Genomic DNA, 13451 nt, shown 5'->3' with positions numbered 1-13451 from the left:
TCTTAAATATTTTATAAATGACTACTTTACTTAAAATAACATAGGTTTTTTATTCTGATACATTGAAGAGGCTAGCAAAAAATCTGTATTGATATTAAATTATGATATAGGTGTGAATTTTTCAACAATTCGGTGTCGTAAAACTCATGCCTACGTATTATGTACATTTGTTTCATTACATAAATATTAAATTAAATAAAATAAAATATTTTGTGATTAGACCACAGACCGATAAAAATATTTTTTTGGGAAAGTTCCACGAGTATTACCAATCCCAGGATCAAGGTATCTAAATCGTGAATATTAATCCTCAAGTCTCGGAATTGAAAATTAATTCTGTCCGAGATTGCAATCCTTACTTAAAAACCTGTGATATTATTTGCTAGTTTGACATTATTAGTTAGTTTGTAAATTGTTATTTATGATACCTACCTAATGAAAACAAAAACGGTTAATTTAAAAAATGTCAGTCGATCATGAAAAAAAATGTTATTAATCATCAGTGTAAAATTACCAGCAGTGGATAGAAAGTACACTTAATTTTTTTTTGATATATGAGTTCACGAAGAAAGAGAGTGTGTAGGTATATTATTTTGATATGGATTACTAAAAAAGATTGAAAGGTTCAAACAATATCTTCTATTCCACACGTTTTTTTTATTGAAGTAATGAGTTACACTGACAAAAAAATAATCGATTTAGAGCACTATAATTGCTATGCTATATTTAAAGAAGTTATCTATCGTGGCATATTATTGACATGACATTCTGGTCGATGGTGGTGATATAGAAAGTACAAGTAGTAAAGTGAACGACTTTTTTGTATTTCAAACACATACGCCTGAACGATAGGTAAAGCAATTTTCAATTTAATTATTATATAATCTTCTGTAATATATAGAGATTAACTAAAAACTGCATCATTTTGTGTCATATTTTTCGCCCACTTCCCGTATGGTTTCATTACACGGATGCTAATGCTGTAACAATATATTATATTTAAATTTCGAGGCGATCTAGTACTCAAAATATTCGGTATGTTTGAAGTACTGGTCACTGGACCAATATCTTTTGTTAACGATCATATTGATTTAAAAGGTTCAATTAATAAGGGTTGATTTGTGGACCCCTACTTGTGCAATACAAGAAAAATGAAGCAATTAGGGTAGGTACATCCACAGTACAGTTATAGCAAATTCTGTGTTCTCTAAGTACCTACATGACTATTTTCATATGCATCAAACAAATCGGTGATTTTTGTATGGATTAAATACTTATGTTTTTTTTTTCAAATTTTAGAGTTGCGATGATTTTCTTCATTTTAAACCGCTCGCCGTGTTATCTACTTTAAGGTTTGTAGTTGGTAAGTGTAGAGACCGACAAGTTTAACGTGAGGCAGCTATGCAGCGTAGCCTCACGTTAACTTGTCGGTCTCTAGTCAAAACATTATCTACATGATAGTATAGAACAAATTAACAATAATACAATTACCTGTCTCTAGCACACGGCAAACACCTGGGGGGACCTGAGACATCAGTGGCGCAGTTCTTGCAGACAGGAAGTCCGCAGGATGCGCACTCTTCACAGGAAAACAGGCCACAAGACGCACAACCGGATGTCAAATCAGATGCCAGTAGCTCTTTCCTACTCTTCACTCGGCTGAAATGAGAAAATGTTTTGATTTGTATCGATTATTTTATACGACTATTTTGCTAGCTTAACAATTAAAAATTTTATTCGCATATTAACACACATAAAAACTATATTTATTTCTCTACATGATATACCACTATAATTTTTTGATATCATAATACACCTATGTAAGAATAGATAGTTTGTACAGAAAACAAGAAATATTAGAAGAGTTGCTGAGCGAGGTAAGGCGATACATCAGGCAGGATCTAATTACTTCTTTCTAATTTCTTTACTACTCTATTACTCTAATTAGTTCTTCTCTAATTCAGCGATGGCAACCATAGACAATAAATACATAGTTAAGCCTACGTCCTGAGCACTGAGAGAAATTTAATTATTGTTTACCAGTATCACTATAAAATATTAGTTAAATTGAAAAAAAAATGCATATATTTTACACATTGGATATTATCCGACGATTTATGTCAGTTAAATAATGTATTCAAAATTCGTGAAAAATATTTTATTGGCGTTTCAATTCTATTAAATTTACATATATTATGCGAATACTACATTTTACAAAATTACCAAGAGACATAACGGATAAAATGTATTGTCAGAATAATTTAAAACGTAATTGAAAACATCCAAAACTATGCAATTATCATAATTTTCTTACCCTTAACTGCATGTATTTATATACTAATTATAATCACGCCGATAGTAAATGAGTCATCCGTAAATATGTAATAATAATAATAGTTGATCACTTAGCATCTATATGTGCTACAATAGATATACCTAGAAGTATTTTTACTACCGTAGTATATTACGAATTTAATCTTTCGAAGTGTTAAATCGATAATAAACTATGCTAACAGTTAATCAATAACTCAACCCCGGTAAATCGAAAGAAATTTGTATATAAATTGAATTACTATAAATGGAAATACTACTATTTTATTAATGTTAAAAGATTATATCGTTTACCATCTAAATATATTATTATTATGCAATATGTAAATCTATCATTCCTTGAGGCAAACGAACCCATTTTCTGGGTCAAATGTTTTGAAACAAAGTTGTCGTGAAAATATACTTACATAAGTAGTATTAAAATAATAAATACATCGTTAACGACTGAAGGTTAGTTAAAACTATATATTTTGACAAACTGTATAGTAATTAATGATACATAATGTTAAATTGATTTATATGTAATATCTCCTTTTCATTCAATAATATATCGTTGAATAGTATTTAATAATATCTGAGTAAATGCGAAATTAATTATTTAAAATTACATATACAGCTAGGTACTGTTATTAGCTTTAAAATCATTTACAGGTACTTGTGCATTAGATTACTAGTAGAACATCTTAGACAGGTATTTAATATCTACCTCAATTATAAAAAAAATAATGACAAGGTTATCATGTGATGGGAAAATAATATTTTTATAATATCTTTGTAAGTGCATAATTATCATTTTGTTTACATTTTACAATACTTAATAGCTTCCAGGATGCTAAAATATTTTTTTATGTATTTATTTGTGTGTATGTGTTTTCCAATATCAAAAACTAATATCGACCAATTCATCATGGTTTCAAAAATAATTAATGAAAAAATAGTTCAACTAGAGTTAAATGTCTTTGAAAAAATGAACTAAGATAAATGTATTACGTTTCTTTTCCACGTGTATTCATATTGATTGAGTGTATAATATATTTTAATCGATAATATTAAAATATTGTTGTGTAAACGCACAGTTATTTATACCAATGTAATTATAATTAATACCAAATTTATAATGAAAAAAAAAATGTTAAATGTCGTGGTAGAATCGAAAGTAGATTGATTTTTTGATGGACACGCTGTGTCATTTTTATTTCGACAGAAATTAAGAAGGCATGTTGAACTTTCAAAAAGGTAGGCCTCTGCATAATATACAATATACTCGAACTCGTATGTATTATACTATATTAGAAATAAAACAACTGTATATATTATTATAATTAAATATATTCATTTATTTAAAGAGGTACATACAGGTGACACTGATAGTTTATAATACTATACATAGTATTAATTATAATACACAATCATAATTTATTAATACAAACGTATAGTGTCTACTTACATCTCTCTTGTATATCTAATATATTTTAGAGTTTTGTTTGACTTTAAATTATAAATTGTAAATAAATAATGATCGTATCAAATTGTCAAATAAATTTATATGTGATTGTTGTTAGAAAATAGTAATAATCAATGTAATATTAGACAGAAATCACAAGAATAATGTGAGTGGTATTGTATTATTTAGATATCTTAATTTTCATCACGTGACGTGGCATAAATACATATCATCAAATTAATATCAATAATACTCATTAAATTGACTGTATTTGTTGTTTATAATGGTTAAAATGTTGATTTCAATATTTATAATTGCTTTCATACTATACAAGCAGATGTTCTATATAAAGTTAAGCAATTCAAAAAAATCTTGTTGCATTTCTGTAACGTATCGAAACGAAGGAACTGCTTTTTTGTGAATCTATTATTCATTGTTTTGCAAGAACCATAAACCACAAAGTATGGCCACATCTACATAATGTACATACCTACTAAGAATTCTAGTTCTGTAAACGTTGAATCGATAGATCACTATATTTTAAACAATTAATAAGAAAAATACCTCGCGATCGATAGTTGATAAATTCATTTTATGTTGATTAGCCTGCATTTTTCGTATTCTTCATGAAAAAACTCCCTAACAAACAAAGCAATAGAATAGTACTTCAGTAAAACTGATATAATATATTTCTTGTTACAAGTAATGTTCCAACATAATGGAAATAATAATTGCATAACTTCTCCAATTATATAATATTACTAGCTTAGAATGGAAAACTTATGGAAAACTAACACATTATTAATCAATGTTATATGCTAATTTAGGTAATGTTCGAAAAACATGGTTCACACAACGTTTTCGAGCTAATTGCAATTTAGTAATTGTTTATGATTAATGAGTGACCCTTCAATGTTACTTGCAATTTCATATTGCATGAAGTGTTTATATTTTTTTACTTGCACCGTAAAAATTTAGATTGCATAGAATTGTTAGATACACGAAAACTTTCTAAATGCGGTCATTCATAATTAATATTGTATAACACAGAGCTGTAAAATGAACAAAATAACGTATACATACAATGTTGATAAGTTTTATTCGATAGAGAGATGTGTGTCTCCTTAAAATCTTTTTCAGCTAACTTTCTGGATTATTTTACTTGGATTATTATAATTTCAAATCTACACTTAAAAAATCTAGAAATAATATTCGCTTTTTATGATAAGTAAGTGGACTTTCTAATAGGTAAATAAATTCTTGCAAATATTATGTATTGTGTTTGTAATAATTAATTCGACTCGTTTACGTTTTCATCGAGACTATAATAAATAAATTATTTAATACCACTTAAAGTAGGAGGCAATAAGCTACAAGTCGAGTCTTAGCAATTTAGGACAAGTTGAGCAAACGCAGCCTACTATTACTGACAGGCCACGGAGTATTATGCAATTTGACGCAAGAGTATGGCAATTGGTAGGTAGTCTGTATTAGATATTTACCTACATACCTACCAGCCCAGTGATTCTCCGTAAACATTTTACTTCAACCTACCTATCCATTTCCCTGACAGTTTATTTGGTACACTTTGTACACAGTTTCGTCAATTATTATTGCATTTTGGTACTATTTAAACTAAGTAAGAATAGATAAATTGAGAAACCAGACGATTTCTTACATAGATTATGATTTTCTATTGTTATTTTTTTTTATATAATATGTACAATATTAATAGAGTAAATGTTACTTTATATATATAATTGGTCAATGTTTAATGCACATTATAATACAGTTTGTTTGCAAATATAAGACTGAATAAAATTGACAATATGATCTAATATAATAATCAATATTATTATCAGTAGAAATGTTAAGTCTGTATGTAAAAATAGCATAAGTATTTAAGTAAAAACTAGCAAAACAAATTTTGACGGCACGAAATGAAAAAAATATGGATTTTTCATGATAACTTGAATATTAATAAGTATGTTTTAAATTTTAAAGAAATTTTCAGAATAAATATTTATTTAAAAATACAATTACAATACAATTCGCATCAATATTGCTGTTATAAAAACTATCTTAAGTCATATTCTGATATATATTATATACAAACCATAATACTCTAAGATAGTATAAGTATACTATAATAAAGTATAATCATGATATAATTATGTGAATATTATTTATTATATCTTTGGGAATATCATAGATTTAATATTTTAATGCAATCGCTTTATTAACGTCAATCAGAATTAAATATTTATTGTGTCAAATTTGTTCAGTTTTTAATACAGCAAGAAACACTTTCAAATTGTAATACATTTTCTCTTCATTTATAATTCAACAAAAAAGTTTACCTTTTTTTGTCATTGCCGGTATATGGAGACTGCCTTTTTAATTTTTTATGTACCTACCTCATATGCATAATTCAATGACACTTTTTCTAAGTACAAGTAATTTGTAATTTGAATTAGGCATTACATAGTCATATAATTCTTTAGTTACTACCTGACTTGAGAGTTGATATATTGTCTAGCCTCCTTATCAGTTGAAGTAAGGCCTTACTATGGAAATGGGTTAGAAAACAAAATTGAGACTACTTTACTTTAGACTGTGTGTACATTATCCGTAGCTATATCAGAGTGACGTTCTCTGGGGTACCTATTCTTACATACTGTAGTTAAGAGTTTAGAAAAGATTTATATTTATCCACAGATTTTTTTCGACTTAAACGTGGTGTAAATGGAAATTCTGTTGTTTTTGATAGTATTGACTTGTGTCTCTGATAACTATATTACAAATCGATCGCATTCGTTGTTTGATTTTTCAAGATGCATAACTTATCTGCCATTGGTAATGCCAATTAGGGGGACAATACCTGTATTCAATAAAGTCTTTTTGGATATTAATATATTTCACTTACGTGAGGAAGAGTTTCGGTGGACATTGTTTAACAAGTTTTTAAGATAAAGTTCATTTAGTTTACCCGGTGTGCTTCCAAATTAAAAAAAAACTAATAACACCGTATTTTTATTTAAATATTTATTTTTTATTTCATGTCGTCACTTTAAATTTGTAAATTTTCATGTTCGTTAACGGCCCACATGCTCAGCGTAGGTCAAAATGGAGCTTTTATGGAATTTTCAGAGCATTTAAAACATTAGAGCGAGAGGTTTAAAAGAATACCATTTTATTTAATAAAAATACGTTATGCAGTGATCAAATATTTAAAATAAATATAAAGGATAATAAGGCTTCAAAATTATATAAATAGATTATCTACAACGCTTAAGGAATGTACAGGGTTATGCTCTGAAAATTTCGTAAAAGCTTCATTTTGACATACGCTGAGTATGTGGGCCCTTTTGAATTCAAATTTGGTAAACAGTGAATAAATGTCTTTAGAATAACCAATATTCAACATAATATTATACGTTACTAAATTTATTTTATAATAATTGTAATGTTTCATAAAACACTACATTAGTTATAGGAATCTACATATTTTATTCGTCCTATTTCACACTGATTATCTACAAATATTACTAAATTAATACACGTCATCATAATTTTAATAAAAAACATATAAAAATACTTCGTTCAATTTTATTGATTAAGAGACAGTGAAAATTTTACTGGTATGCCACAGAGTTGTAAATCAATATCGTAGTCTATATTGTTAAAATAATTTTATTTTTACTGTTTTGTTATTGTCAATCTTTAGTTGCATTAGGTATAAGAAACCTGGTCTAGCCACTCCTCCGAAAGGTGTAAGGAGGTCGTCTTTTTGGGTTGATTGGTGATTCATTCGTCTTCGACGTGAGCATGGTATTAACTATTTAATGCCTTATTATGGACCAACCGAAGAAGTTCAGAAAGAAATCAAATATAATTTATATTCTCTGTGCATTATTTTTTATTTCTCGAGTGGATATAAAAATGGTTTAATAAAAGAATTGAATGTTCAGATAATTTAAAAAATAGTAGGTAATCGAATTAGTTTTACTGAAATTCTTATATTATTGAATTTATTGTATTTTTCAATTATACTTAAATGCTTTCTTTATAAAGTTTTTTATTTGTATTGTGCTTATAACATATTATATTAAAAATATTTCTATTTACTTATAAGAATTAAAATAAATGAATTTGAAAAAAAGTATTGTAAAATAATAAAATAAAACAAAAGATTGCAGCTACATCGGTTAGGCAAGAATGAATGTAAACACATATTTAAAATCTTTAATTCATTAATTGTATAAGCATAACATACAATATAATAAAATAAATATTGGTTTAATGGTAGTAAAAATATTTATCTATAGCCTCAGAATCATAAGAAAGATTTTATATTATAATATAAAATTACACAAATATTTGTCGTCATATACACAAAGTCGAGTTCAAAGTCATCATAATAATATATTACAAAACTATTAGCCAGTCAGTCTGAATTTCAATTAACTACTGCCTATTTTTTAGGAATTTTATTTTTACATAAATTCATACATATTTATTATGGAACCTTTACCTTTAATAAATTCATTCTTGTGCAATGACATTAGTGAGTTAAAATATCACGTAATAGGAATAGGCAAATAATTTAAACAGTTAAATTCATCAAAGTGACATAAAATTCGTTTCAAATATGACGCGATATAAAGTCGTAAAATTTTGAAGTGTACGAGTATAATAATTATTCAATAAAATGACATTAGATAATGGTAAGGTTGTGTAATGTTGGATTCTACCCAAATAAAAATAACTTAAGGCGAGAACAGGCGTACATAATTAATTCATTCATAATTAATGTAGGCTGTAATAGTTTATAAATATACTTAAAACTTTTAAAGAAAACTATCAATCATTTCTGCACTTACGAGTATAATAATTACTCACTTAATATCTTACGTTCCAATAATTATATACGATTGACTAATGTTAAACTGAGCTTTGAAAGTAATAAGAAATACTATTTAAATGGTATTGCACATAATTTATTTGGTCATTATAAGATTCATTAATATAGGCAGGTAACAACATATTAATCAAATTATACTAACAAAAAATACGCACAAAAATTGTTGATAGACCAGACGTATTGAGTTACGTTACTTGATTCGACATATTCGCAATACCTATTAAAATATACAAAAATTTTCAATTTTAATATACTTAACTACATTTATTGTTATATTAGTAACTATGTAATTTTTGATGTGCTTCTTATTAATTAAAGAATGTGTTGTGATCAAATTGTGGTGGATTTTCCTCTCAAATGTGATTTTGTAAAATCTGAGTGGGCACATTTAATTGACGATACAAGATTTTCATTAAAACTATATTTAACATTATTGTATTATGTGCCCCAATTTCAGCAATATCAATACTTTTATATTTCTATTAAGTATATAATTATTTATTTACACAAAGTAACATTTAAATTACTAAAATTCTAAGTAAATCACATTGTCACGTTTCATCATCTGCTTCAAACCAGATCGAGGCCGCTGTCCCGGAATATATTTGCTCAATGTACATTTCCGTGGTGACAATTTTCAGGAAGACTACCTCAAGGGTGCAGAGTGCAAACAGCACCATGAAGATCGCCACTTTAGAACCATCGTGCTGAGGAGCCGATGATGATACTTCAAGATCTTCAGATATCCACGCTTCCACGCTCCTCAACGTTGCATCGGACACACTTTTTAACCAAGGCATGATATAGCCTATGTTTTACAAACTCACGTATTTATATAACAGTTATTGCACATTTTCACTTTTACAGTAGTTTTTTTACGTTACACAAAACAATTAATAAATTAGTACATTAACTGGTAATTGTTTTGATCACACTATTGAGTTTCTATCAAATTAACTTATAACTGCATCGGCCTACTTGTTCCGAAACTTCCAGTAGATAGTTAAAAGTTTACAAACAAAGCAAGCTTCATTTGTTTACGTTTGCTATTAGGAAATATTATCCCATTCTGAATCAGTGTTTTATACAAGAATGCATCCGATTTTTATTACCACAAGTAGTTAGAAATTGATTTATTCAATTTATTATAACACTCTGGATAGTTTTTAGCCACATATGTATTATTGGGGTATTTTTAATGTATTATATTTTATTAACAAACTAATCCAACCTTTTATATTAATTTTTTATTGCGTATTTCCATAAAATGGTATTAATTCAAGTGCCAAAGTGTATTTTTTATCTCATTGTTCATTAATTATCTAAGCTTCTATTACTGCCCTAAAGTAACTGAATAGGTGTTAATGATCTAATATTGAATAACATACATTTAAATTCACTGAGTTTACGTACTATTTGGTATTAATATTCAATACACACTGTTTATCGATACACTTTATATCACATGTTCACTTTCACTTCACGTATGACTCTTCAATACTAATTCGTATGTAGCAGGAACACAGAGCGCAACTTACGATGTATATATTATACGTAAAATTATATTCATTTGCGAGGCAGTTAGAGTAAAAATTGAATATGAATGAACGCCGATCACTTGGAGTACCTCCGTACTCTCGGATCTGCGTCTTACTGACTCAGTGACTTTTCATTTAACATTTTGCCGGCAGACAAGAGGTAAAACAAAATTACTCGCCTTACAAACTATAACGTCTTGGTACAGAGGTGCAGTGTACAAGGTGACCAAGCTCTTGGATAGTAGGACACAATAAATCAAAGATTTAGCAGTGATAATTGTAACTACGATATAATTAGTTGTGTTTTGCGTAGCACATACAAATTATGACCATTTAAATAGTCACTACAATACCTTGAATATCATTTCAATACGAAAAAATATTACGAATATTTGTCACCGTCTAACTATGTTCGGGTTTTCCATCTCTTCTGCGGACTATAATTTCTGATGACACAAAACCATTACATACTAATTATTAAATTATTAGCGATCTGATACTATTACATACATATTCACTATTTATTTTTAGTTTTATTTAAGGGGCAGAGGCATGCCAGCAGAGAACCTAGCGGAAAAATACGAAGCTTGCAATTTGAGATTTGTTTTTGATAATTTACAATTTCAACTATATTAATTAATAAATATGTATCTGAAAACATTAAATAGATTTTTAATTTTTTTTTTAAATTTAAAGATAAACTTACAATTGTAAAAAAATGTGAATTCGTTGCAGTTCACTTCTTATTATTACATTTTATTTTATGGTCATATTTATTATTATAATTTAGTTTATTAAGTTTTTAATTTTTTGTCGTTTAGATTTTTGACTAATTCATCGTTTTAATATTTTTTATATTTAATTTAAAAAAACATCGATTTTTATAAAAATATAAATGTGTATAACTTGAAATCCTTTTTATTTCTAATCTATTCAATGTTTTCAAATACATATTTATTAATTAATACAGTTGAAATTGTAAATTATCAAAAAATAAATCTCAAATTCCAAGCTTCGTATTTTTCCGCTAGGTTCTCTGCTGGCGTGCGTCTCCCCCTTAAGTGCATGTAATATTAATTTTTTATATATTTTTTTAAATTTATAATTGATTAGAGTTTTGTACCATTTCATAGGAATCAGTATTAGTGACCCTCTTTAAGCTTTACATATTATGTACGTTTGACATGTATATTTAATGAACCAAGTGACAAATTGGGCATTATGCATATTGCCCTAGAAAAGTGATGAGTTTAATTGTTGACTTGATTATTTTATTATTATAGGTGTATATATTATATATAAATCTATTTTTGTTTGAAATACAATATATCTTATTTTGTTATTAAGCATCATAATTATCCTAATGTTTTATTTTACCAAAGTGTTTATAGACGATTAAATTATTTTCTTCATTCATCAGTTTTTCAGTCATTCATCAAGTATTTAGCAAAAATATCTACATTAAACTTAATTAAAGAGGGAAAGTAGTATTTGTGTTAATTTTGAAATGATTAGTCGAAAACAATATTTGACAATTTAAAAAAGTGGCGATTCCGCTCAAAATAAGAAATGAAAAGGTAATAATATTATGGATAATGTTATATGTCAATCACTTGGTCCATAACATATTCCGATTTCATGTCCAAATAATCCAATGTTTTATTTAATATTATTATAATCATACGAATCTATCTCATACATATTTTATAATAATAACAAATAATGTAGTTAATCATCATAGTTGATATGATTAAATTATTAGTTTCCACTGGAGTAGTTATTTCATCATTTATTTGATTAATTTAGCATATTATAACCGAATATTTAATAAACTGCTTTTTTTCAAAATACATAATTTAAGAGTCTTCAGTGAAACTGCAAATAATTTTCAGCAATAGGTGGGACGTAATTTTGCATGTGTTGCCAGTCAGAGGGTGATAATAGACCTGTTCGCACGTCAATTTGTTTTGTGATGACGTCGGCGGAATTAATTCTTAAATCGTGTGAAGATGACTAAAAAATGTTACGTAATTACCCGAAAAACAAAAAATGTAAATAAATATATTATTATTATCACTTAAATAACAATAAACATAACATTAAATGGGCGCATGTTGAATTTTTATGACAGATTATGTTTTGTTCGTCACGCGTCGTTTGCACAATCTACGCGTCGCGTAGTCACGATCATTTTAGACCGTGCCTCAGCTAAAGCATAGCCTTAAATGATTATAATTTGTTTTTCAATACGTATTAAGTATCTAGTACATTATATGCTATTCTATCGTATAAAAGTAATGTGCCCAAATGAAAAAGTGACGACCCGTAAATAAGATATACTCGTATCTATAACTTCTCCTATCCCAATTTATTTAAGACGGTTGGTCACCCCACCCCGGCTGTCAGAATACACGGTAGACGCGCGGTAGGTCAATTGCGTTTTTTGTACTCACCTGCTGGAACATAATACTAACACTGACTACCGAAGGACACTAATTGGCTATTGTAAAGGCACCTTCGGTTGAAAGTCGTCAGATAAATATTAATTCTATCATTTGACCTTCAGGATACTATACAGATAATAATATTTATGAATATCGATTACGTACCTATAAGTAATTGGACAGTAATTATAGTCTAAAAAGTATCTATTTTGATCTCTAGATTAAAAAAATCATCTGGTATTGTTAATTCATAACATGCTCCATAAACATACTATAGACATTGAGACTTTGATACCAATTAACAATAATGTAAAGCTTATTGCGCATTTAAATCGGTTACGCCAACTAAATGACAACCATCTATTATTATTTTATTGCATTTAAAATCATTTGTAAAAAATGTAAACACATAAATAATATAAATATGTAGTTAAATAAAGTCCACATTCACTTTAATAAGTGATATTATCATGTTCGCTCATAAGCCGAAACTATGCCGTAAAGACGACATAAATGTATTATATTACAGCTAGAACATATTATTATTATTGTAATTTAAATGGAAATATAATAGTTTCCTTACCCATGCGTACAGATTTTACTGTGTGATTTTAAGAAACGAGGTTTCACAAATTAAGCCTAACGATACTACAAATGTATCAATGCTAGAAAATATGGAATAATATTATGTACTGTGGTATTTGGGTTTGTAGATTGACATAATTAAAAAGTTTTCCGTTTTATAGAACAATACAATTATACAAATTTAT

At 27.6% G+C, this 13451-nt stretch overlaps 1 protein-coding gene across 2 annotated transcripts in view; it reads right to left on the bottom strand.

The window, feature by feature from the left end:
- The window catches only part of LOC147071974 (uncharacterized), a 108526-nt gene that overhangs the window by 57189 nt on the left and 37886 nt on the right, over positions 1-13451 (bottom strand). For both annotated transcript variants that reach the window (XM_085947794.1, XM_085947795.1), the window contains exon 2: positions 1492-1659. In XM_085947794.1, coding sequence (XP_085803920.1) covers positions 1492-1659 — 168 coding nt within the window. The remainder of the gene's footprint in view (positions 1-1491; positions 1660-13451) is intronic.

Source organism: Rhyacophila brunnea, unplaced genomic scaffold, assembly GCF_057557595.1.
Source record: "Rhyacophila brunnea isolate RB1 unplaced genomic scaffold, BYU_Rbru_1.0 scaffold_2, whole genome shotgun sequence".
Lineage (NCBI taxonomy): Eukaryota > Metazoa > Arthropoda > Insecta > Trichoptera > Rhyacophilidae > Rhyacophila > Rhyacophila brunnea.
The sequence above is the reverse complement of the archived record's forward strand: the minus strand, read 5'-3'. Positions and strand labels throughout refer to the sequence as shown.